This window comes from Pecten maximus, chromosome 17, assembly GCF_902652985.1.
Source record: "Pecten maximus chromosome 17, xPecMax1.1, whole genome shotgun sequence".
Taxonomy (NCBI): domain Eukaryota; kingdom Metazoa; phylum Mollusca; class Bivalvia; order Pectinida; family Pectinidae; genus Pecten; species Pecten maximus.
This window is the reverse complement of record NC_047031.1, coordinates 18843661-18867729: the sequence shown is the minus strand read 5'-3', so window position 1 is coordinate 18867729 and position 24069 is coordinate 18843661. Positions and strand designations below refer to the sequence as shown.

The 24069-nt window shown below is 36.1% G+C and overlaps 2 protein-coding genes across 35 annotated transcripts in view; both read left to right on the top strand.

The window, feature by feature from the left end:
• The first annotated feature begins 13863 nt into the window (after window positions 1-13863).
• On the top strand, window positions 13864-17841 carry LOC117315191 (uncharacterized protein K02A2.6-like). Its single transcript, XM_033869336.1, has one exon. It carries the CDS (start codon window positions 13864-13866, stop codon window positions 17839-17841), a length of 3978 nt encoding a protein of 1325 aa, XP_033725227.1.
• Window positions 17842-20104: 2263 nt separating this feature from the next.
• Window positions 20105-24069, top strand: part of LOC117315970 (location of vulva defective 1-like) — a 69424-nt gene continuing 65459 nt past the window's right edge. For 10 of the 34 annotated variants that reach the window (XM_033870420.1, XM_033870422.1, XM_033870433.1 and 7 more), the window contains exons 1-2: window positions 20108-20336; window positions 22983-23000. In XM_033870420.1, the coding sequence (XP_033726311.1) occupies window positions 20309-20336; window positions 22983-23000 (46 nt within the window). In that variant the 5' untranslated portion in view covers window positions 20108-20308. Of the gene's footprint in view, window positions 20337-22982; window positions 23001-24069 lie in introns of all 34 variants that reach the window. The other 24 variants (XM_033870432.1, XM_033870430.1, XM_033870426.1 and 21 more) reach the window with 13 other exon arrangements.

Here is a 24069-nt window from a genome sequence, read left to right as displayed (position 1 = left end):
CCTTAGTTGCAATCGACTTCACTCCGGAAGTAAGAAAAAAACATTCAGCAGAAAAATTCATTCCGGTCTTAATGGTAGCTTTGTCGACTTCCTGTTATTAATGTTGAATGGTTTGGTTAAAACAAATATGGATAAAGATATTTCGACATATATTGATTTCTTATGCAAAAAAACCAACAATGAACTCAATCTTTATATAACATTAATGATAGATATATCACAGAATGTTACATATCGACGATGCAGAAATTCATGTTATCTCTCCTGATAATTGCCTATAGATACATTGTATATTGGGGCTTTTACGTTATTTTCTTTATAGATTTCAATGATATTTAGTTTGTAGGTGTAGTATGGCACTGCAAAAACAAAAACAGCCTCTAATTTTGATAAAAAAAATGGCCGCCATCTACTGGCTTCAAATTGGTCAAAATTTACATATTGTTCGATCTCAATGAAAATTGGTTTATAGCGGTTTTTGGGACTGCAAATTCAACTGCATTGGTTTTGTTGCCATACATACCACATTTGCATCTTCGGGAATATGGGAGGCATTCGGGGGACTTCTCCACTGGTTTCCCGTTACTTATTAGACTTTGTCATATAAATACAATGAGATTTCAACTAAACTTATCAACGATGATCCTTATACATTGTAGATGTGCGTAATCTATAACAGGTAGTATTTACTTCCCAGTTTTAGAAAGCTATATTAACCCCGACCCTGTGTTACAAGACTGCAATTAATTTCATTATTCTGCACATAACCACATGTGTGGCGGGGGTTGAGGGTTATGAGCTGGCCCCCAGTCGACAGTTCTAGTTTCGGAAAAATTACCATCTTTTTCCGAAACCGATACTGAATAACGTTTTGGTTTGTAAATAAAGACATTTCTAATCGTCTATATGAAGTGTCTGAGGGCGCTTTAGAGGGCGGAGTGTGTGTAGATGGACCCTCACAACACCCACGGTCATAGGGGGAATAACGGCATTACAGAACACACAGAATACAACAGATACATGTATTATTAACAGTTTCCATAAGAACAAACATTCAAAAACCAGAGGAGCATTTATAGGCTAAAGCATATGAGGAACTCTAATAACATTTCGAAAGCAGGGAAACGGAAATGTCAACCGCAAGTGACAACACGGAGGCGAGAGGACGTGGGCAAGAGATCATTGAACGCAGTGGGGACAGCTAGAGATGGAGGAGCTCTGAGAAAGATTGAAGAGCTCTGAGAAAGCCAAATATGCCTCAAGGCACGAAGTGGGTAAGTCAAACATAGTCTGCTCCTTCAAAGTAATTTTCATGTCCTTCTAAATGAACATAATCAGTATTCCACCCTGATCCGATATATAGGCGATCGTAGAGGAATCAAAATTTACGGAACTTTCTGAGCCACAGGCAAAGTGAGATGAATACAAAAATGATTATATTCGAGATTGAAAAAAAACAATAACTCGTGTCGAGTTTAATTAATTTCATGTGAAATTGAAACGAATGTATATCATCTATTAACTATATTTGACTCAATATCCAAACAATATTGATTGGCCTTTACACAATTAAACCCATCCCCGACCTCACCACTTCCCTTCTGCAGTCCCACCCAACCCCTTTTGAAATTCAAATTCAAATTGGTTTATAATGCATAGAGAAAACATATTTACAATATTATATACAATCATTATTCGTGTAGTGTTCGTTTGTAGATATGCAGCACTTTCATAATATACATAACTTGTTTTAAGGAGGACAAATAATATTATTGATTATTCTTATAAATGTACACAATTTTTTAAGTGTTTTTATATTAGTAGCATTCATAAGTTCATTAAATTTAATTTCATTCGGTCGTAACCAAAAATACTTGTCTATATACAAATTTCTTTCTGTAGCTAAATTTGTACATTCAAGTAAGTAATGAAATTCATCACCAATCTGTTGACTAATGCAATGTGGACATTTTCTATCAATATATTAAATCTGGTGCCATTTACCTGTTTCAACAATAAATTTATGATTAGTTGTTCGAAATTTACAAAGAGTGATCCTGTCTTTATCATCTAAAATATCTAAATAATCTTCCAAATTAAAATTATTTTTAAAAAAATCTATAACATATAGATTTTGATGAGTTATTAACATCACTCTCCCAGTTCTGTAAGTACTGGTCATTTAGTCTTAGCTTAATAACATGTCTAATCCATACAGGATTACATTCGGATGTAAACTGGTTATTCCATAAATTTAGAATGTGTCAACTGTGACCAATATGATATTAGTCTTGTTTTAACTGATATTGCAAGTGGGGTAATACCTAACTCCCCATATATCATGTAATTTGGAGTACTGTTTTTTAATCCAAGTGATAATTTACAAAATTTTAAATGTACACGTTCAATTGATTGAAGATTAGTAAAACCCCAGACTTCACAACCATATAATAGAACTGGTTTAATAATCTTGTCAAATAGATCATATATACAATGGACTGATAAATTGTGTTGTCTACCTTTCTTAATAACATCGTACATGGCTATAGTGGCTTTTTTTGAATCGTTAAAAGAACCAGTGCGACTGAAAACCGTGCCTAAGTAAGTAAAACTATCCACACACTCTAACCTCTCATTATTGAGTAGAAATTCAACTCTATTACATCTGCGTCCTTTACTAAAGACCATACATTTAGTTTTTTCTATGTTAACTTTCAGTTTCCATTGTTTACAATATTCATTAAAAACATTCAATTACAGCTGCAAATCGTTTGGACAGTCTGATAGAATTAAGGTATCATCAGCGTACAGCATAATAAAAAGCTTTAAATAAATACTCAAATCAGATCAAAATCTTATTCCCGATCCCCAAACCCCATTCCTACACCGCTATACATTCAACCATCCGTGACGCGGGGATAACTTCTGGCGGTACTGTATACTATTGCCATTGTTGTCATAACGCTACACTTGATGACATTTTCCCAACACATTCACTTTTCCACGTCCACGCTAGGAAGATCGGTTGTAGACGTACTAATTCGGTTTTAGACGAGTTTTTATTGAACAAAAAGCAAGTGGGTAGCATTATCTCGCTTTACCTAGCGTAGTAGAATTCTAATGGAATATCTGTCAACGTTATTATTCTTTGTAACCCAGTACAGCTAGCCGGGAACCTGCTACTGCATGTTATATCACAAAAAAAGGAAAAACATTCTAAATGAATCATCAAAAAGGGAAAGAATGGACAAACGAAAACAAGAGTGTGAAATTCTCTCCAAACCCGTACATGTAATTTCCTTCCTGTTTTAATGGTGGCCTCATCGATCTCCTGTGATTCGTGTTAAATGGCTTTGTTAAAAAAACAATTGGTGTCGAACATTTATACTCAAAGGCGATCATGTTGTTCCATTTTGCTTCATCCATTACAAGCTTTTATCTACAAAAGACGTCCAAGAAATGACAATTGTTTTTTGCTTATAAAAAGATGATCTCCTTTCCTTCCTCGCGAACACGAGCAATAATCTGCTATGATCTGCGATAATATGCAATATTTCAATATGATCTAAGATCATTGGCAATACTTCACTATGATCTGCAAACATTGGCAATACTTCACTATGATCTGATAACATTAGCAATACTTCACTGTGATCTGAGAACATTGACAATACTTCACTGTGATCTAAGATCATTAGCAATACTTCACTATGATCTGAGAACATTAGCAATACTTCACTGTGATCTGAGAACATTGACAATACTTCACTGTGATCTAAGATCATTAGCAATACTTCACTATGATCTGAGAACATTAGCAATACTTCACTGTGATCTGAGAACATTGACAATACTTCACTATGATCTGAGAACATTAGCAATACTTCACTATGATCTGAGAACATTAGCAATACTTCACTATGATCTGCAAACATTGGCAATACTTAACTGTGATCTGAGAACATGAGCAATACTTCACTATGATCTGAGAACATTAACAATACTTCACTATGATCTGAGAACATTGGCAATACTTCACTGTGATCTGAGATCCTTAGCAATACTTCACTATGATATGAGAACATTGGCAATACTTCACTATGATCTGAGAACATTGACAATACTTCACTATGATCTGAGAACATTAACAATACTTCAGTATGATCTGAGAACATTAGCAATACTTCACTATGATCTGAGAACATTAGCAATACTTCACTATGATCTGAGAACATTAGCAATACTTCACTATGATCTGAGAACATTGACAATACTTCACTATGATCTGCAAACATTGGCAATACTTCACTATGATCTGAGAACATTGACAATACTTCACTATGATCTGCGAACATTGGCAATACTTCACTATGATCTGAGAACATTAGCAATACTTCACTGTGATCTAAGAACATTAGCAATACTTCACTATGATCTCAGAACATTGGCAATAATTCACTATGATCTGAAAACATTGGCAATACTTCACTATGATCCAAGATCATTAGCAATACTTCACTATGCTCTGAGAACATTAGCAATACTTCACTGTGATCTGTGAACATTGGCAATACTTCACTATGATCTGAGAACATTAGCAATACTTCACTATGATCTCAGAACATTGACAATACTTCACTGTGATCTGAGACCATTAGCAATACTTCACTGTGATCTGCAAACATTGGCAATACTTCACTGTGATCTCAGAACATTAGCAATACTTCACTGTGATCTGAGAACATTAGCAATACTTCACTGTGATATGAGAACATTGGAAATACTTCACTATGATCTAATAACATTAGCAATACTTCACTATGATCTGCCAACATTGGCAATACTTCACTATGATCTAAGAACATTAGCAATACTTCACTATGATCTGAGAACATTAGCAATACTTCACTATGATCCAAGACCATTAGCAATACTTCACTATGATCTGCCAACATTGGCAATACTTCACTATGATCTGCCAACATTGGCAATACTTCACTATGATCTGCCAACATTAGCAATACTTCAATATGATCTGAGAACATTGGCAATACTTCACTATGATCTGCCAACATTGGCAATACTTCACTATGATCTGAGAACATTGACAATACTTCACTATGATCTGCCAACATTAGCAATACTTCAATATGATCTGAGAACATTGGCAATACTTCACTATGATCTGCCAACATTGGCAATACTTCACTATGATCTGAGAACATTAGCAATACTTCACTATGATCTGAGAACATTAGCAATACTTCACTATGATCTGAGAACATTGGCAATACTTCACTATGATCTGAGAACATTAGCAATACTTCACTATGATCTGAGAACATTAGCAATACTTCACTGTGATCTGAGAACATTAGCAATACTTCACTATGATCTGAGAACATTAGCAATACTTCACTATGATCTGCCAACATTGACAATACTTCACTATGATCTGCCAACATTGACAATACTTCACTGTGATCTGAGAACATTGACAATACTTGACTGTGATCTGAGAACATTGGTAATACTTCACCGTGATCTGAGAACATTGGAAATACTTCACTATGATCTGAGAACATTGGAAATACTCAACTATTATAACCGTGTTGCTTTTTATACAAAATTAAGCCGGTAGTAAAATAATGAGTTCTTTATTCTGAAGAGTTCGACCAGGTATTACACACAGGACATGTTGTACAGAACGGGAACAAGAACGAGAATGAATACGGAGAGGACAGGAATCACTCTGAAATAGATATATACAAATATACTAGACACTGAATAGTAGGACGAAAAGTAGAACTTACCCACACATACATAACTAAGGGAGATAACTCGTTATTATAATTCATATAAATAATTCCATTTTAGATAGAATTACTAAACTATCACAATAGATTTAACCTTTAAGATATTAAAGATTTACAAATTCATTGACTTGATTTAAATAATATTAATAATAATTTCATTCGAAGTATCATAATATTACAGCCTATCATATATATACATCATTGAGGACATTTAAGTTACATAATTGTTACATAACATTAACCATTTATAAATAAAATATTTGTAATACCTATGTGTTGCACAGAGCCATCCTACACAATACTTCCACGTTCTCTGCACAGTTTCAATAAATTCTAAAATAATATAAATAACTATTTACTACATGTAATCTGATTACAAATAGATAAATATATTTCAAGATTCAAAATAACCATTTTCAAAACTATCAACTTTACACATTTACCTCTAGCTCTATGACTGAAATTATAGAAATAAGAAAATAACAATTTTTCTAAATACTTCAGAATGATCACTAATCTAAATTAGCTATACTTATAAAAATCAAAGAATTAATATAAATAATAGAAACTTACTTTAACCTGTCTAATATCTCGTACCAGGAAAAATATACTTGTGATCAGCTTGACCGACAGGGGTCTAACTACCCTAACAATAACATTCCCGCCAAAACTGACCAACAAAGGAAATAAAAATAGTGACAGATTACACTGTTACACTAAAGTCTGTGAACATGGACAATACTCAACTTGAAGTTTCCAATTCTTTATGGCGTTAACATTAAAAATACTCCACCGTGATCCGCGAACATAAGCAGAAAATCCACTATGATCTCTGAACAAGCATAATCTACTATAATCAATATATTGGCGATCATAGAGGAATTAATTTATGAAATGTGCCAAGCATCTGGCGAGGGGAAAAGGAATATTTCAAAGTAATGAAAACCGTGACCAATTTCAACGAATTTCATTTAAAATAAAAACGAATGTTAGATTATATTCATCACGCCATAACTCTATTTTCGTAATCAGTCGTTAAAACACTAGTTTAACACCATACCGGTGTTTACATGGCAACATTTCTCTCCATTTTTCTTACCTTGGTGACATGTCATCGCGAAACATATGACGTCATGACATCCCACAATAAAACGAAGGGAACATATGTGTAACGTCAGGCCGTGTTGTAGTACAATTTATGTCATGGCTGTATGTTGCAGCCCTGTTCATTTTGGCGTTTATGTATTTAATTCTCTTTTTTTTCGAGAAGTGTTTATATATCATGTTCTATCTCGCGCGTCTTCTTGTGACAATTGTGATCAAAGGGAGACAACTCTAATTCAAGTCGATTTAGTAACTTTTCTCTGAGGATAGCTGTTTTGATCAATCTTTCTCACGATGTCGTTAGATGTCTATGTAACGTAGTGAGAATGACCATCTAGATTTTAATTAGATTGTTTTGAATTGAAATGTTAGATGTTTTGGAATTCTATCCGTATCATATCGCGCTATAGCTTGTCTTATGCTGTAATATTCCGTCTGTCTACCTATTTACGCCTATTTACAAAGTGTGGAACACATATTTATAAACCTTTAATATAAATACAAAGATCAAATATAACAGTACTTATCATATTGGAACGTTCGGCACGTCGTGTGGGTTTTCCCGTTTTAATCAATTTTAATATGCCAATGTTTAGTAAGATCGCAGCTCGGCAAGGCTAGCTCTGTGTGGGTGCCACACATACAGATTGATTACACAGAGGGTGTTCAAAGGACAGCGACAAAGTGTCTACGAGAAAAGAAGAACCTAACCTACAGTGAGAGATTTGAGAAACTAAAACTTACAACGCTTAGCTGGCCTTCGGGGGAATCAGACGAGATATTTCAACTACAAAATAACAAGTCAGATTTATTATAAAGAAAGGTTTTAATGTCTTGTCACTCTGGAAAGATGCATCCGATCGCCACAACATATTCCCTAAACGAGCAACCACATGTAACATGATACGAAAAAAACTACTTTCCGATCAAAACAGTAACAATTTGGAATGAACTTTCAGAACATCTAGTGTCATCAATTATATAAATTCTTTTAAAATAAGTTGAAGAATCATTGCGAAAATCAAAAAAAAAAAAAAAATCGAATATATCTGTTTATTATGTATACATGTATGTTAAATAGTCCTGAGTCAAAATGAAACTTCTTAATCACTGTACTACTTTTCCGGGCTCATTCTTTATATAATATTAACGATATATATAAATATATATGACAGAATGTCACATATCCACGATGTAGAAAATCGTGTCAACTCTCCTGACATTTGCCTATAAATACATTGTATATTGGGACTTTTTTCGATACGATTACCATCATTGTCGAGACCGAATGCGGAATTTATTTCCTATTTGCATTTTGGTATTATTCTGTTTTTAGAGAGACAGATCTAGTAAAATCTTGGTAATATTGTCGCCATTGCTAATTTTCTGTTACACGAACGTTTTATTTGTTTCTACAGGAATAAAGCGCACCGTCCTGTGTTTCTCTATCACCCTGTTATATATGATATATATAAAGTCGACCTTCCCAGCTCCGTGCTAAGTGCGGTTTTATGTACATATAACGTTTTTATGATCTATAGGCCTCATTAGGGAAATATGACAAACGCGGCCATTGTCAGGCAGAAGTAGGTAGTCAGTATACCTAACACACTGTGTGTGGAACCCCGTATAGTCAACACCAACACGGATTTTTAAGTCTAAACATATATTTATTTTAATAATAATATTATAATGAAAAGTACCATTTAAAGTTGAATATTTAGCTTGTAACCGTATGAAATAATTCTAAGAGGCACATAATGATACAAAAATTCCAAATGATGTAAAAATACGTTTGTTTATAACGCTTCGAGCGTAAATATAAAGATAATACACTCGTGTCTGAACGAAAAAGAAAATGTCCTTAAATATTATATTAAATATCTTGTTAGCATGAAAACAAAGAAAGAACGGCAAACACTATACCCCAAAAATCTATCAAATCAATAAATTTAAGTTCCGCAACTTTTTGGAATTCACCAGTGGTAACGTATTACACTTGTCACATGGGGGCATAGTGTATGGAATTAATTTTTGTAAGATTTAAGTGAAAATACTAATAATCCCATATATCTATAACTTGTCGAAGGAAACAACTCGATCAAGTAGGAGTTTGTCTCTAACATTCTCCGGTAATTTTCACATTTCTCTCGTGTCGGAAATGACTCTAGTTGTCGACGGACCGTACAAAATTAAAAAAAAAACCATTATAATCGTTCCTCGGACCAGTGTCCGTTGTTTTCGGTAGAAGTACAATGTACATAGATGTTTACAACAATGAATTAACCAGCTGTATAGGTCACGTGTTCACAGAAGGATACTTCCTGTCGCGAATAAAAACAAAAACAACAGCTACAAAAAAACTAACATTATTATTCTCCAAAAACCTACTATCATGCGCTAGCGGTCATGTACGTAATGTGTGATGATACGGAGTAATGCTGTGAGAGTTCTCTCTGGTTTAGAAGTATTGGTGACTATTGTTCAATCTTATTGTCTGGTGATCTGCAATCAAATTAAACAATTGAATTGATGAATCATTATTTTTGTCATTAGATTCTTGAGTAAATCTTAAACCAACCCGACGCTGTACCAGCTTATATTAACGTCGTAATAACTGATATCAAGGCTTTAATAACTTTATCGATGTGGTAATAATTCGGTTTTACGTCCTATTTTAAACAAAATCATTTATTATGAAGGTCGGCTTAACATGTTATAGTATTATCACACTAAAATACCATACATGGACACGGTAACAAGACACACTACCAGGTCACATTATATAGTGTTATCATACTGAAATACCCCACATGGACATGGTAACAAGACACGCTGCAGGGTCACATTATAAAGTGTTATCATACTGAAATACCACTGATGGTCCCGGTAACAAGACACACTGCCAGGACACTTTATTCAGTGCGAACCAGTTATAACAAATACTTATTTTAAGACTTCGGTTTGTCTAGGCAGAAGCACGAGTTTACCGCCCTTTAGTTAGTAAAGGTTGCATAATCTACTTGTATGGTACAGTATTTCGAACGATCCATAAATATTGGCATTCCACTTCATGATTTATCATACCTAAAATTCCAACAATAATAAACCGTCTATCCTATTTTTTTTTTTTTTTTTTGCAATGTGCAATTTGTTGCGGCAATCATTAAAATACACCATTTTCACATCAACACCTATATACAGCTCATAACTTTTACATGTTTCATAGACTGCGAACTACACCTGTGGAAAATAAGGCGGACATCTAAGGGGCATAAATATCAAATAACACAGTCGACCTCGTCTGTGAAATAAATGGTCCTTTAAGTACATCAATAACATACTATATAGTCGGCTTTTATTATACTACAGACCTGGTCATAATTCATTGGTTCTCATTTGTACATGCATTTCAAAGAAATAAATACAGTTCTGAAATATATTTATGGTTTCATCATGCTACTCCATACATCTGTACTGTAGTCAGAACAGTTTTTTAACACAGGCAAAATGTCTTCATGTCAATTTAACCTGAAAAAATATTGACCTGAAATTGACCTGAAATTAACCAGAAAATGACCTGAATCTGACATGAAATAGACATGAGTTTGACCTGAACTGACACGAAGACATTTTGCTTGTGTAGGTGATGATACGCGTAACTAATACGCATGTCTTTACCTTTTTGTCTACATCGCCATTCGCTATGGATGTAGATACTCCATGCATCTGTACTGTAGAATCAGAACAGTTTGTTTGGCGGGGCCATGAGTTGCTAATACGCATTTCTTTACCCTTTTTCCTACGTCGCCATTCTCTATGGATGTAGATACAACATACCTATTACTATTTTCCATTTCAATGTTTGGATATCATCAACAATACGTTTACTGTGACCTAAAATTTAGAACAGGTGTTCGATTCCCTTAGACGGGAATCAGGAAACAGAACGGACATGCTATATCAGTCTTGTTTTTTCGCGATTAATAACTAATTTTTTTTAAGAGACTTTTTTTCATCCGTTTGTTTAAAATTATTGATTTTATAAAGAAGGGCTTTTACAATGTTACAACAATACGTATTGTTTCGATTCTAAAATCTTGCTGTAAAATCTAACTTATTACATACTTTTTAATAAAAAAACAATCTAATCTTATTTAAAGTATTTGCCATGTGTTAATCATAATTTTTAGTTTTCATTTCAGTATTATTTTATCCCCATTTCTGGTCAACTGCGTATCTGATGATTGTAAATGTAGCGATAGAACTGACCATATGTGTTTCATGGTTTTGGTCTGATGATGGTTTGACGTCAGGTATATTAATCATCCGTGAATTACCTCTACTGACAGTTACGTGTTATGTCCCACAGGAATTTGTCTTCGTTTACGTTAAAAGCATACCACATAGTCGTGTATTAGTACCGGAGTTTATACGTCAGGGGGGTATCACAGGGTTCTGTCTTAGTACCGGAGTTTATACGTCAGAGGCGGACCACAGGGTTCTGTCTTAGCACAGGGGTCGGTCTCAGTTTCAGACTTTATACGCAAGAGACGTACAAGGGTTTAGTTCCCTATCAACAGCTATGGTTATTTAAGGACGCCTCCCTTTTTGTATCAGATGTCTGCCGACCGGGGTTTATAAACCAGTGGCGAACATACCTTAGTTATCTCTGTTTACTGCGCTAGGACATTTTGTTTACACGAAATACATGAACAGTGTTATAGTCATACCAATATATACACAATTCCTCACTTTGGTTACTATACCAGAATACTATTGTAGATTATGTAATACATGTATATACATTTAATATATAGAGAGAGGGCAAGTGAAGTTTTGAAGCATAAATCCTTCTGAATTACTATGTACGTAAATGTCACAAGCTCTCGTACTTCATTTAAAAGAATACACCTGTTTTATTACCAGAACAGAAAAAGAGTTATCTACACGTTATTACAACACATCAAGCGACCTGTTCTAGAACGGAGGAAAGTGCTTTTTCTTTCATCACAGAAATCTGTTGATCATAAGCATTGAAGCATCTTTTTCACGTTTTTAAAAACCGAAAAATCAATGGAATCTTAAACCTCAGTGTGAAAAAGTTAACTTTTTGATCGTCTATTTATAGCATTCTATTGTTGTGACCATAAACACTACACAACACATTTGTCTAATATTGCCACGGTGGTCCGACATGAAATGTTAAGGCTTTGTAATTACTTTGAGTTTAATGTCATGGTACAGTGCCCCGTAGTGACTGGTACATGTAATACATTGTATATTATGGACTCCGTAATTACAGGTATAACATACAGGTGTAAAAAACGAGGTCGTGTGTAGCAATGAGGGCAGTTTTAACTGTTTATATGATAGGGAGGCCCGCTAGTTAAGATAGGCCAGTTTTCACAGAAAAGTCATTTTTATGGGACGATTAAAAGACTACTTTTAATTTTTGACACTTGAGAATAAAAAAAATTGTACAGAAATATATAATGAGTTAACAGGTAAAATATTACTAAAATCTTATCTCAAAATATCAAGTTATACAGCTTTGAATACCGAACGGTACTAGTAATCATGATGTTTAATGTAAACTGAAGATTTACACTGTAGATAATGAAGGAGAGTATCTCCCAACTGTTAAGATTCCCCTTCTTCTTTGTAATATCTCAGCCTCAAACCAAGATATACTGTAAATTTTCAGAATATGGATTTTAGCACTAGACACAATGGTAAGCTCAGGGGATCTCAAACCAAGATTACAATTCCTAAGATAGCAAAAATATGACTTCTATAAGGTGTTTGATTACGGAGGTGTTTGACTTCTGAAGGGCCATAACTTCAGCGATGAGATCTCCTCCTCGCCCTGACCAGGGTAGGAATAATTCCATTCCATCCTGAAATTTTCTTTTACGAATTAGTGATGTGATGGAAATGAAGTGATGAGGTAATGTCAAACAGTTGATATTACAGGGAAACACTTCCCTCATTGTCAGTGTGATGTGGTCAGGTGGGTGTCCTGCTGGGTGTCTTCGGCAGTATGCTTCAGTGAGGTGACACTATAAAGTCCGTGCTAGTTTGGTGCCATCACAAGCACGACCAACACGAATATACCACAGCCTCTCAAAACACACATATTGCGCGCATTCACCTCCCGCACAAGGGAGGATGTCTTTAAACGACCATAGCAGTTGATATTAAAACTAAAATTAATTTTATTTCTATTTTTACATGATATTGTATGAGATGTTACACAATACAAAACCAAACTAACAGATTGTGACAAGTAATCCTTACCCATCTAACTGATTCATAGAATCCATCACTCCGTGCAAAGTAGTCTGCAAAAGCGTCATTGTTACGCTGCGAAAAATGATGACGCTATCCTACTATGATGACGTTTTCAGAAGAATACGCGTTTGAGCTGAGCTGTCTATGTCTAGGAACATGGTGTATAAGTTAATTACGCACATCTGTCTTTCCCCTGCAACAGTTGGCTAAGGCGAGCGGTCAAGTGTGACAGAGCATCCCCATGGGCCTTGACCACTATTATGACGTCACTTTTCAACTTTGACCTCACTGTTGTGTACTAGTTTATTGAAACGGACTACAATCACTTATGTGATATAGACTATAGCGAGCCTCGTTCTGGCCTCTTCCGACAGGCATGGCGGCATGTACACATTGATGTAAATGACCTCAAGTGAATACATGGTATTACTGTTGATCTGTGTTGAGTCATGTCCATACACACACATAACATGGTGTCAGAAATGAACCTACAACAGCACAGAGGCAGTTTGACGATGAATGCCGTTAAAAAGTGTGGTTAATAACGATCGTCCTGTTCGTAGATCTGAACCACGTGTTCGACGAGAGGAGCCTAGCTGAACGAACTTTTGCCATTTGGGTACGTGTTGACTTGCATATATTACAAATCATGGCTTCATATCATGTTCAACCCCCTGAAAACTTCACATTTTCGAAGCCGGAAGAGTGGACTTCCTGGTTTAAACGTTTTGAGCGTTTTAGAATTGCGTCTGAGCTACTGACGAAAGATGAAGTTGTTCAAGTCAATACCCTTATTTACTCCATGGGAGGAGAGGCGGAAAATATCGTGAAATCATTTGGAATGAGTGCTGCCGATATGAAAAAGTACACCGTTGTTTCAGCTAGATTTAACGGGTATTTTATCACGAGGAGAAATACCATATTTGAGCGCGCCAAATTTAACCACAGAAAACAAAACGAAGGTGAGGCGGCTGATAGTTTTATCACAGCATTATACGGACTGGTGGAGCACTGCGAATATGGACAACTCAGGGATGAGATGATACGAGATAGGATCGTAGTAGGTATACGCGATAGTAAACTATCAGAAAAGCTCCAACTAGATGCTACTCTGACATTGGAGAAAGCTGTGGCCCAGGTGAGACAAAGTGAAGCTGTAAAAAAGCAGCAAACAGTCGTCAGAGACTCTGTAGTTACTACCACCACCCCAAGTTCTAGTGTTGATGCACTGTCAAAGAATTCTAAGAAAGGATATAAACATCATGGCAGTAAGAGACAATATGATAAGTCACACACTAGTAAGTTTCAAGGTCAAGCTAACCAGGAGTGTCAGAGATGTGGTTTCAAACACAGAAAGGACAAATGTCCAGCTTTTAATGCCACGTGCAGGAAATGTTCCAAGAAAGGACATTTTGAGAAGAAGTGTAGAACAACTCTCAGTGAAATTGAGCAGTACAAGGATGATGGATACCAGTTTCTAGGATCTATCGATGATAGCAGTAAACCATGGACCGTTAGTTTATGTATGGATGGTCTGCCGGTTGAGTTTAAAATAGACACTGGAGCAGACGTCACTGCCATACCGGAAGTGACATTCAACAAGTTAAAAGGGTTGGAGTTAGAGAAAACTTCTAAACTACTACAGGGCCCAGGAAAAAACCGATTAAGAGTTTTGGGTAAATTCATGAGCACTCTCACTACAGAGAAGGGAGTACAAGCTACAACAGAAGTGTATGTCATCAAAACTTTGAACAGAGCATTACTAGGTAGACCTGCTATAGAGAAACTTAACTTGGTTAAAACAGTCGCAGACATACATCAACAGTCAGTCCAGATTGAAGAGAAAAAGAAACAGTTTCCAAAGCTATTTAGTGGACTTGGTAAGTTTCATGGAGAATACAAGATTGAATTAAGAGAGGACGCAAAGCCCTATGCTATTACAACGGCTAGACGGGTAGCCTTACCATTACTCGACAAGGTGAAGGACGAACTTCAGAGAATGGAACAGCAGGGCGTTATTTCTCCAGTAGTGGAACCTACAGATTGGTGTTCCGGTCTAGTGATCGTACCTAAGAAAGATGGGAGAGTTCGCATATGTGTAGACCTTACTCAGTTGAATAAATCAGTGCGTAGAGAACACCATCAACTTCCAAGTGTGGAACAAACCTTACACAGTCTGACCGGTGCTAAGGTGTTTTCGAAAATAGATGCGAAAGCTGGATTCTTGCAGATTCCTCTAGAACAAACCTCAAGATTACTGACAACATTTATCACACCCTTTGGACGGTATTGCTTTAACCGCTTACCATTTGGTATCTCGTCAGCCCCGGAGCACTTCCAGAGACGCATGTCACAGTTACTTGATAGTGAGCTCGGAGTAGTGTGCCAAATGGACGATGTACTCATATTTGGTACTAATCAAGAGGAACATGACCAAAGACTTGAAAGCGTGTTGAAAAAACTTGAGACAGCTGGTGTCACATTGAATGAGGAGAAATGTGAGTTCTCCAAACCACAGGTAACATTCGTAGGGCACATCATTGACTCTACTGGGATTCGACCAGACCCAAAGAAAGTGCAAGCCATATTGAAATTTGAGGCCCCCAGCAACGTGTCTGAAGTCCGACGATTCATGGGTATCGTTAATCAACTGGGAAGATTTTCACCCAATATCGCGGAAAAATCTAAGCCTATCAGAGACCTTCTACAAAAGGACACGACTTGGCTATGGGGACCGCCACAATCTTCAGCATTCCAACAGATCAAACAGGAATTAAGTTCCACCCCGGTGTTGTCGCTCTATGATCCAGCTGCTCCTACTAAGGTATCTGCAGACGCGTCGTCTTATGGATTGGGAGGCGTTCTACTACAGAAACCGCGAGATAACAGTGACCAGGACTGGAAACCAGTCGCTTACGCATCTAGGGCGATGAATGCCACAGAACAACGATATGCGCAAGTTGAAAAGGAGGCTCTGGCAGCGACTTGGGCCTGTGAAAAATTTTCAGACCTACTGGTTGGTATGCATTTCCAGATCGAAACTGATCACAAGCCTTTGGTTTCTTTGCTTGGATCAAAGCCTTTATCCGAACTACCACCCAGAGTTCAACGGTTTCGCATGCGTCTCATGCGCTATGATTATGACATCAACCATGTCCCAGGGAAACTTTTGTACATTGCTGATGCTCTATCGAGAGCCCCTTTAAGACAATCAGAACCCCCAGAGGAGGAATCTTTCCATCAGGAAGTAGAAGCATACGTCGACAGTATACTGATGAACGTACCGGCTTCAGAAGCACGGTTGGAGGAGATAAGACTAAAACTCCGTGAAGATTCTGTCTGTGGAATCATATTAAGTTACTGTCAGGACGGCTGGCCTGGATACGAAAAGCCGTCTATCTCGGTCGCAACTAGACCCTACTGGCAAGTGAAGGACGAGTTGTCGGTCTGTCAAGGTCTGCTTCTCAGAGGAAATCGTTTAGTCATTCCTACGTCACTTCGCGCTGAAATCATGCAGAAACTACACGACGGTCATCAGGGTATTGTTAAGTGTAGGGAACGCGCCAAGGACTCTGTATGGTGGCCTGGAATGAATCGTGAAATCGCGGACGTTGTTAAGAACTGTACTACATGCATCAGAAAGAGGGCGGACATTCCAGAACCGCTCAAACCCTCAGAATTCCCTGAACGCCCTTGGCAGAAATTGGGCACCGACCTTTTTCATTGGAAAGGGTCAAACTACCTTCTCGTAGTTGATTATTTCTCGAGGTATATCGAGTTGGCGAAATTGAGTTCGACAACATCACCGGACATTGTACTGCACTTACAGTCCATGTTCGCAAGACATGGCATACCAGAGACACTAGTGTCCGATAACGGACCGCAGTACGCGAGCGCTGTGTTTCAACAGTTTGCAGACAAGTATGGATTCATCCACAGGACAAGCAGCCCTCATCACCCTCAGGGCAACGGAGAAGCAGAGAGGGCTGTCCAAACGGTAAAACGTTTATTTGGTGGTTCTAAGGATTCGTATCTCGCCCTGTTGGCATATCGCGCGACACCCCTCAGATGTGGACACAGTCCAGCTGAGCTGTTAATGGGTCGTAAAATCAGAACGACTCTTCCAGAAAATCCAAATAATCTGGAACCTAAGTGGCCCGACTTGACAGACTTTCGAGCCAAAGAACGCGAGCACCGCGTGTTGCAGAAGCAAAACTTTGATAGGTCCCAAAGGGCTAAGGAACGCCCACCGCTACGCTCTGGTGATATGGTGTGGGTATCTGGCCCAGGAGGAGGATATAGTGGTACCATTAGAGAACCAGTGTCAGACAGGTCATTCCTCGTAAACGGCCCCTCTGGCACAGTTAGAAGGAATCGTCGTCACTTAATGCTGGAACCTGAAAACCTGGAACCCGATGAGCCAGAAGGAATGCATAATTTTCCAAATGAACAAACTGTGCTAAAATCCTTTGCTAAAAATTGTTCTAGTCAGATGGTAGTTGGCACCCCGGGGAAGCCTGTTAGTGTCAGTGTGTCTAGCCCTAACGTGTCAAAGACAGTTGAGCCAAGTGTAGTTAGAACGCGCAGTGGTAGGGTTTCGAAGGTCCCACAGAAAATGGATATGTAATTCATTTATGTGTTCAAGTTCAATTCAGACTTCTAGTCAAATGTTGTTTGTTAGTTAATGCAATAGTTTGTGTCAGATATTAGGAAAATATCTAGTCAGTAACTTTTCGAGTTAGTTTTACTTGTTTTAATAATACCTTTTATGAAGTATGTATATAATACTCAGAAACTTGAGGGGAGATGTTGTGTACTAGTTTATTGAAACGGACTACAATCACTTATGTGATATAGACTATAGCGAGCCTCGTTCTGGCCTCTTCCGACAGGCATGGCGGCATGTACACATTGATGTAAATGACCTCAAGTGAATACATGGTATTACTGTTGATCTGTGTTGAGTCATGTCCATACACACACATAACACTCACAACATGGTAGATGTGTACCATACCAACATGTGCCGATGTCCGTAGTGCTATTCTCGTATACAATGTATTTTTTGTTGTTGATAAGTTGGTCTAGAAATAACTATGATTAATAGATAACAAAAAATGTATGGTGATTTGAACAGCGAGAAGGAAGTACCAAAAGAAAAACAAAACAAAAAACACAAAAAAAAAAAAAAAAAAAAATAAAACACTACACTTAATCACCATGAACGGATCTTCGTTTGAGATAAGTTTTCAATACATAAACGGTCTAGTAGGTGAAGTTTCTACCGAAATCATTCTAGCGATCTTAAAGTGTCAGAAGAGGGTTCGGTCTTTAAGGTTTTAAAGGCATAAGCGGCCTGTAGAAGGAGCTACGGTCGACAAATTAAAGGCTTGTTGCCCTGTAGGCATTGTTCCCGGTATCACGCCGCCAATTACTTATAAAACCTTTAATTTATCCTCTGCGGTAAATGTGACCTATTGACTTCTTTACGTGTTGAGTCAACATTAATTCACACTTATCTTATCATTCTAGTTTTCCGACCACGAGTTTTATTAATCAACGTCCTTGTTGGATGTAGATTGTACACGAAAACAAACACAAACTTACACATGTGTAAAAAGATTAATCAGTTTCGAAAACCGTCGGGGTAAAGTTTGGAGTAACGTCACAACATACACACTAATATATATCTTGTTTAGATATTATAACGGCTACTATCTGAATATAGAGGGTATTATACCTGCGTTTAAAACATACTAATTTATACTATGTTTTATACTAAGTTATATACTAAGTTATATACTAAGTTATACTAAGTTATATATAATAAATTATATACTAAGTTATATATAATAAATTATATACTAAGTTATAAGTTATACATGTTGGTATTTATCAGTATCTGTATCCCACGTTTATCTTTATAATCTTGTTCATCAAAGTTGATAAATATCAGTCCCTGACTTCTACTAAATGAAAAATAATTGACCAAAACTGATATACTGTCCTATTTTAATACTTTAGATCTTGATCTTGTATAATGTGATCGGGTTGGGTTCCCTGTTTTATCAAGATGGCTTCGGTATCGCGGTTCACAAGAAAACATATATGAACACATTACAAGCATTCATCTAGCACACAAGGTAAATCGACCTTAAATTGCATTAGCTGTTGATATGACATTAAACAATACCAAATCAATGCAAATTCAATGATACTGAAAATGCCTTCAAAAGAAACGGAAGTAATACATATATACTAACTAACTAACCGGAATGACGGAAGTAACATTTAATATCCGGATTTGGTAATCATCATTTTCTGCCGAACTATTAAACGCGACCGATTAGCTGTCATTATTTGAAAGAACTATTAAAGACCCATTTGTAGTCCCATATTTTGAGTACTACAGTACGTCATATAGCTATGTAGAATTAATGTTAGAATATGTGATTTAAAATAGATTTGACCTATAGGGAAAACATCCCTCCCATTCCGGAACAACAGGTTCTATCTGTCCTTGTAATTCTTCCATGTTATCCGTGCAAATCTTGTATCTCCTGTAGTTTTTAGTTTATGTGAATGTCTTGTCAAACCCATTGTAAAGTAAGAGTCCTTCTAAAGATATGGATATTTTGCATAGATAAAGAATGTATTGCAAGGTTCTGATAAAACCAATATGAGAGTTATGCGTAAATATAATCGGAATGTAGACAAAAGTGATGACGCAAATGGAAACATGCGTAATGTAAGATGTCTCTTTACACAGTACATTGTAGGAGTGCCGTGCCTGGTTATACAGTATATATATCACTGTTTGGTTCCTTTGTAATATATATATATACATTTATAGATGTACTATACTGATGAACCAAACGGTTCAAGGTAATATCGAGCTGTACGTACGTTTCCCCTTCCGTGGGCCTCTTTCAGGATTTACCTTGTTACTGTGGGGACCCTGACCAGGGACTCAGAGACAGGGCTGGCCCCGGAGTGTAAGCAGTAACTGGCGCTGGAAGCCAAGTATTATCTGTGTGGTGGAATACATAGTACTTTTTATACCATCTTAAAGACTTAATGTTAAAATAACAATCATGAGGATTATAATACTTATTACAACAGGTAACTATACATACTTTTTATTTTATTTTTCTAAGAAAGATTGTCAGGTATTCGATAATTTCCTTAGTTCATTTGCTGAAAACATCTACAACTATTTGAAATACACTTGCTCTCAACAGTTAATTTAGATAATTTGGCTCTCCTCCAGTCGAATTATTATGCTTAATAGGTCTTTTTCTATTGCGAAAATTTGCCAAAGAGAAAATTTAGTTCCATTCCTTGAATTTTGTGGTGATGGTTAATCCATCTTTTGTTCCGTTCCTATTTTTATTTGATGTGTCCTTGATTTGTTTTGTCATCTCTATGTTCTTTGCCTTTCCTATTTTCCATTTTGTCATTGACTGGTTTCTTATCCAAACGTTCTTTGCTACTTTTCTTATTTCTATTATTTTGTTATTTTCCATATTGTTCTTGCCTTGTTTTTTCCCTAAGTTCTTCGTTTTCTTTTTGATATTATTATTTCTCGGCAATCTGTCTCTGCTCTCTGCCGTGATTGTTTTACAGTCGTGATACTTCGCGTATATCCCTCATTCTTACATGGGATAATCTTCAAGTAGAGGGAATTCCGCAAAGTTATTTTAAGACATATAGCCAAATTTATTAAACTTTGACTGAAATCTTGCGAACAAACAATCAGATAATCACAGTCAGTGTTTGGAATGGTTAATTGGACTATACCATGAATTGTTTCCCGTTCTTTTCATATTTCATTCGCGGAAAAAAACCTGGATACGGCATGTTTTTTTCTGTTTAAAGACGTTTCTAATAGTAACGTTTGGAATTACTTGAACATGTTACACATCGTTCAAGAACCGTTTATTATTTTATTTTTATATCAGTTTTCGTGTTTTTCATAAGCGTATTAAATTATTAGTTGTATTTGGTACAATTTGGTGACTTAAAACGCTGAATAATTGGTCCATTTCGGGTTAGGTTCCTATTGCTTAATGGCTTCGTTGTTTTATACCAGTGTGGGTTATCACCGCTTTACACTGGAATGGCTTACCAACGTTTAAATGCTCCTTTAAATGTTCTCCTGGCTGTCACAATTTGATAAATATTGTTGTCTGTTTAAGTTATATAAAAACCAACACATATAATCTACTAACTAATTAAACATTAAGCAGGTTAAGGTTCTCCGATAAATTTCAAGTGTGACGTCATGCAAAACGTGCTCATTCGGCGCCTACACTATGTGTAACATCTGAATTTTGCACGACACATTCTTATATTAAAGATTCCTTTTAAGGAAAGACGTTCTAATTTTATTTTGATTGCTTATGCTACTTACTTATGCATACAACTCGATCACGTGATGTCTTATTTAGGTTTTACTAAGGTAGCAACTAATACAATTTGACAGTGATGAGACAAAATTCTCTAAGTTTCCGCTTTATATATAGGTTTGTTATGGATCGCCAGGACACACTTGTGACGAAATGGCTAAATCTTAATTATTAATTTATATATCATTGTTAATGAATGATTCCATGCGTAATTCTTATGATATCAAATATTTCAGTATCATTTGTTTCATTGTGTTAACCCTTTGATCTCCTTATTTTTAGATTCATTAAATGTCCAGTTTAACAACGTCATTTCCGCTTTACTTAACTTTTTCTGGTGTATCGCCTTTTATTTTGTTATTGTCGGTATAAATTGCTTCATTTGGCTTTAATTTTACAATCCCATATCAGTTTTTTCGTTCTCTTTAAACTCTTGTCCCTGTCTTGTATTTGTTATCTGGTCGTAAAAGCAAAATGGCATGCGGCCATCTTTGGTGTAACGGTTGAATCTTGTTATTGGTATATCTCGAGAAGTACTGATGGCTGAAAGAGTCTTTTTATTTTTCAAAATTCTTAATTCTCTTCCAATGACATTACTCTAAACAATACATTACTAGATAGCGTTAATAGTTCAGCCATCGTAGTTGTATTTTGAAACATTTGAAATGAATCGCCAATGCTATTTTATCTGATAGATGATTACAAATCTTGTCGATGAATATTAATATTCGATAACTATGTTTTAACTAATCATTTAAGTATTTTTTATGTTATTGTTAAATATGAAAAGTATGTCTTTTATAAAGATTGTGATGATTATTCAAAGTTCTCAAAATTAGATTTCTGTTAAATTGACTCGTAAACTATTTAAGTTTTAACCTATAAACAGACAGCATGCTTGTATTAGCTTGGTCCTTATTGGTATGTAGAAAGTACAGAGTAAAATAAAGCGTGACAAATATTATGCTGGAAGTTTATTATCTTAAATAGGGTCAACAAAAATTTACGTTTCAATTCAGACATCGAATTGGTAATTTTTCTGGCTTTAAAGCATACAAAGAATTCATTTAGTTGCTCATTCTTTTGAAGCAGATTTTTTCTATCGTATTTCATGCTATATGGTCATATCATCAATATCGTCACGTTTAATAACAACATTTTGGCGTTATCAATAAATGACGTCTCGGCAGTGAAAAATGTACCGTCCACAATATTGTCATAACCTGTTTACTAGTTCGGTTTTATATTGTTAACATTATTACAATACGACTTTGATCTATTGTTTTCGTTTCCAAATCAGTTTAAACATTTTTTCATTTGAATATTTTTGCTCATCGAATATTTTCTTTTCTTTTTCCAGCCCTATGTGTTCAATATGGTGAGTACACATAATTTTATTAGCAATTATATTTGTGCACGTTTACTGGTGACGTAATACACATCAATTGATTACATATTTCACTACTGTTTACAGCGGTTAAAGCATGAATGATATGATAAATTTAACCACCGCTTAAACACACGGATGTTTATGACGTCAAGACATACACATTCATATGATACATATGCACAGATTTGCTGATATATGTATAAAAATGCAATATGAACGTACATGCGTATAGTAAATATCAACGCTTATGACGGTTCCACATATATAGCAAAGTTTTGCGCACATAGATACACATGGCGATGGACATTTTTTTACCGTTAACGTACATACGCAGGACTCGATGACAACCAGTGAACGAAATCTCACTACAACATAATGTGCCGATTGTCCATCGTAACGTTGTCATATTCCCATTGTCTTTTGAGATAGCGACAGGCTGACGACATGGATACCTGCCCTCGGGAGAATTTGTAGACACATACGTACATATATCATCATAGCCGGATAGAAAATATATCTAACTGGTCATACCACCATGTATACATTATCACAGAGGGAAGACATGTCAAATTAGCAAACGAGAGTTGATTACAGGACAACTGGACATATATGTCCGGTTATAGAAATAGCTCTACCTCAGAAAATATGTGATGAACACATATTCATTTATCAAGCTATTCACCCAAACTGTCATCTATAGGCAATTTTTTCGGCATAGCCGTATAATTTTCTTTTGGCCCCGGATATGACGCGACAGGTGGCGTTTCTGGTCAAGATGACGTATGTGATTGGTTAATGTAGCGGTAAATGCAAGATTCAGTTATACAGTTTAAGACGAAACAAAATTAAGGTTGAATGCAAGTTGAATAAGTGGATGTATCTATTCAAATGACACATTTATAAAATTATATTCCCGATTCAAATGCAGTCTTATTATCACCAAAAATGATTCAAAGTGGTATAATTTTGTCATCCGTGCTGAAACGCATTTATTAATTAGTTCGTCAATTTATTTCACCAGCAGTTTTACATTATAACTACCAGCATTAAAACTATG

What these genes read in the sequence shown, in the direction of transcription:
- LOC117315191 (XM_033869336.1), top strand. Translation starts at nt 13,864, where the DNA reads ATGGCTTCATATCATGTTCAACCCCCTGAAAACTTCACATTTTCGAAG.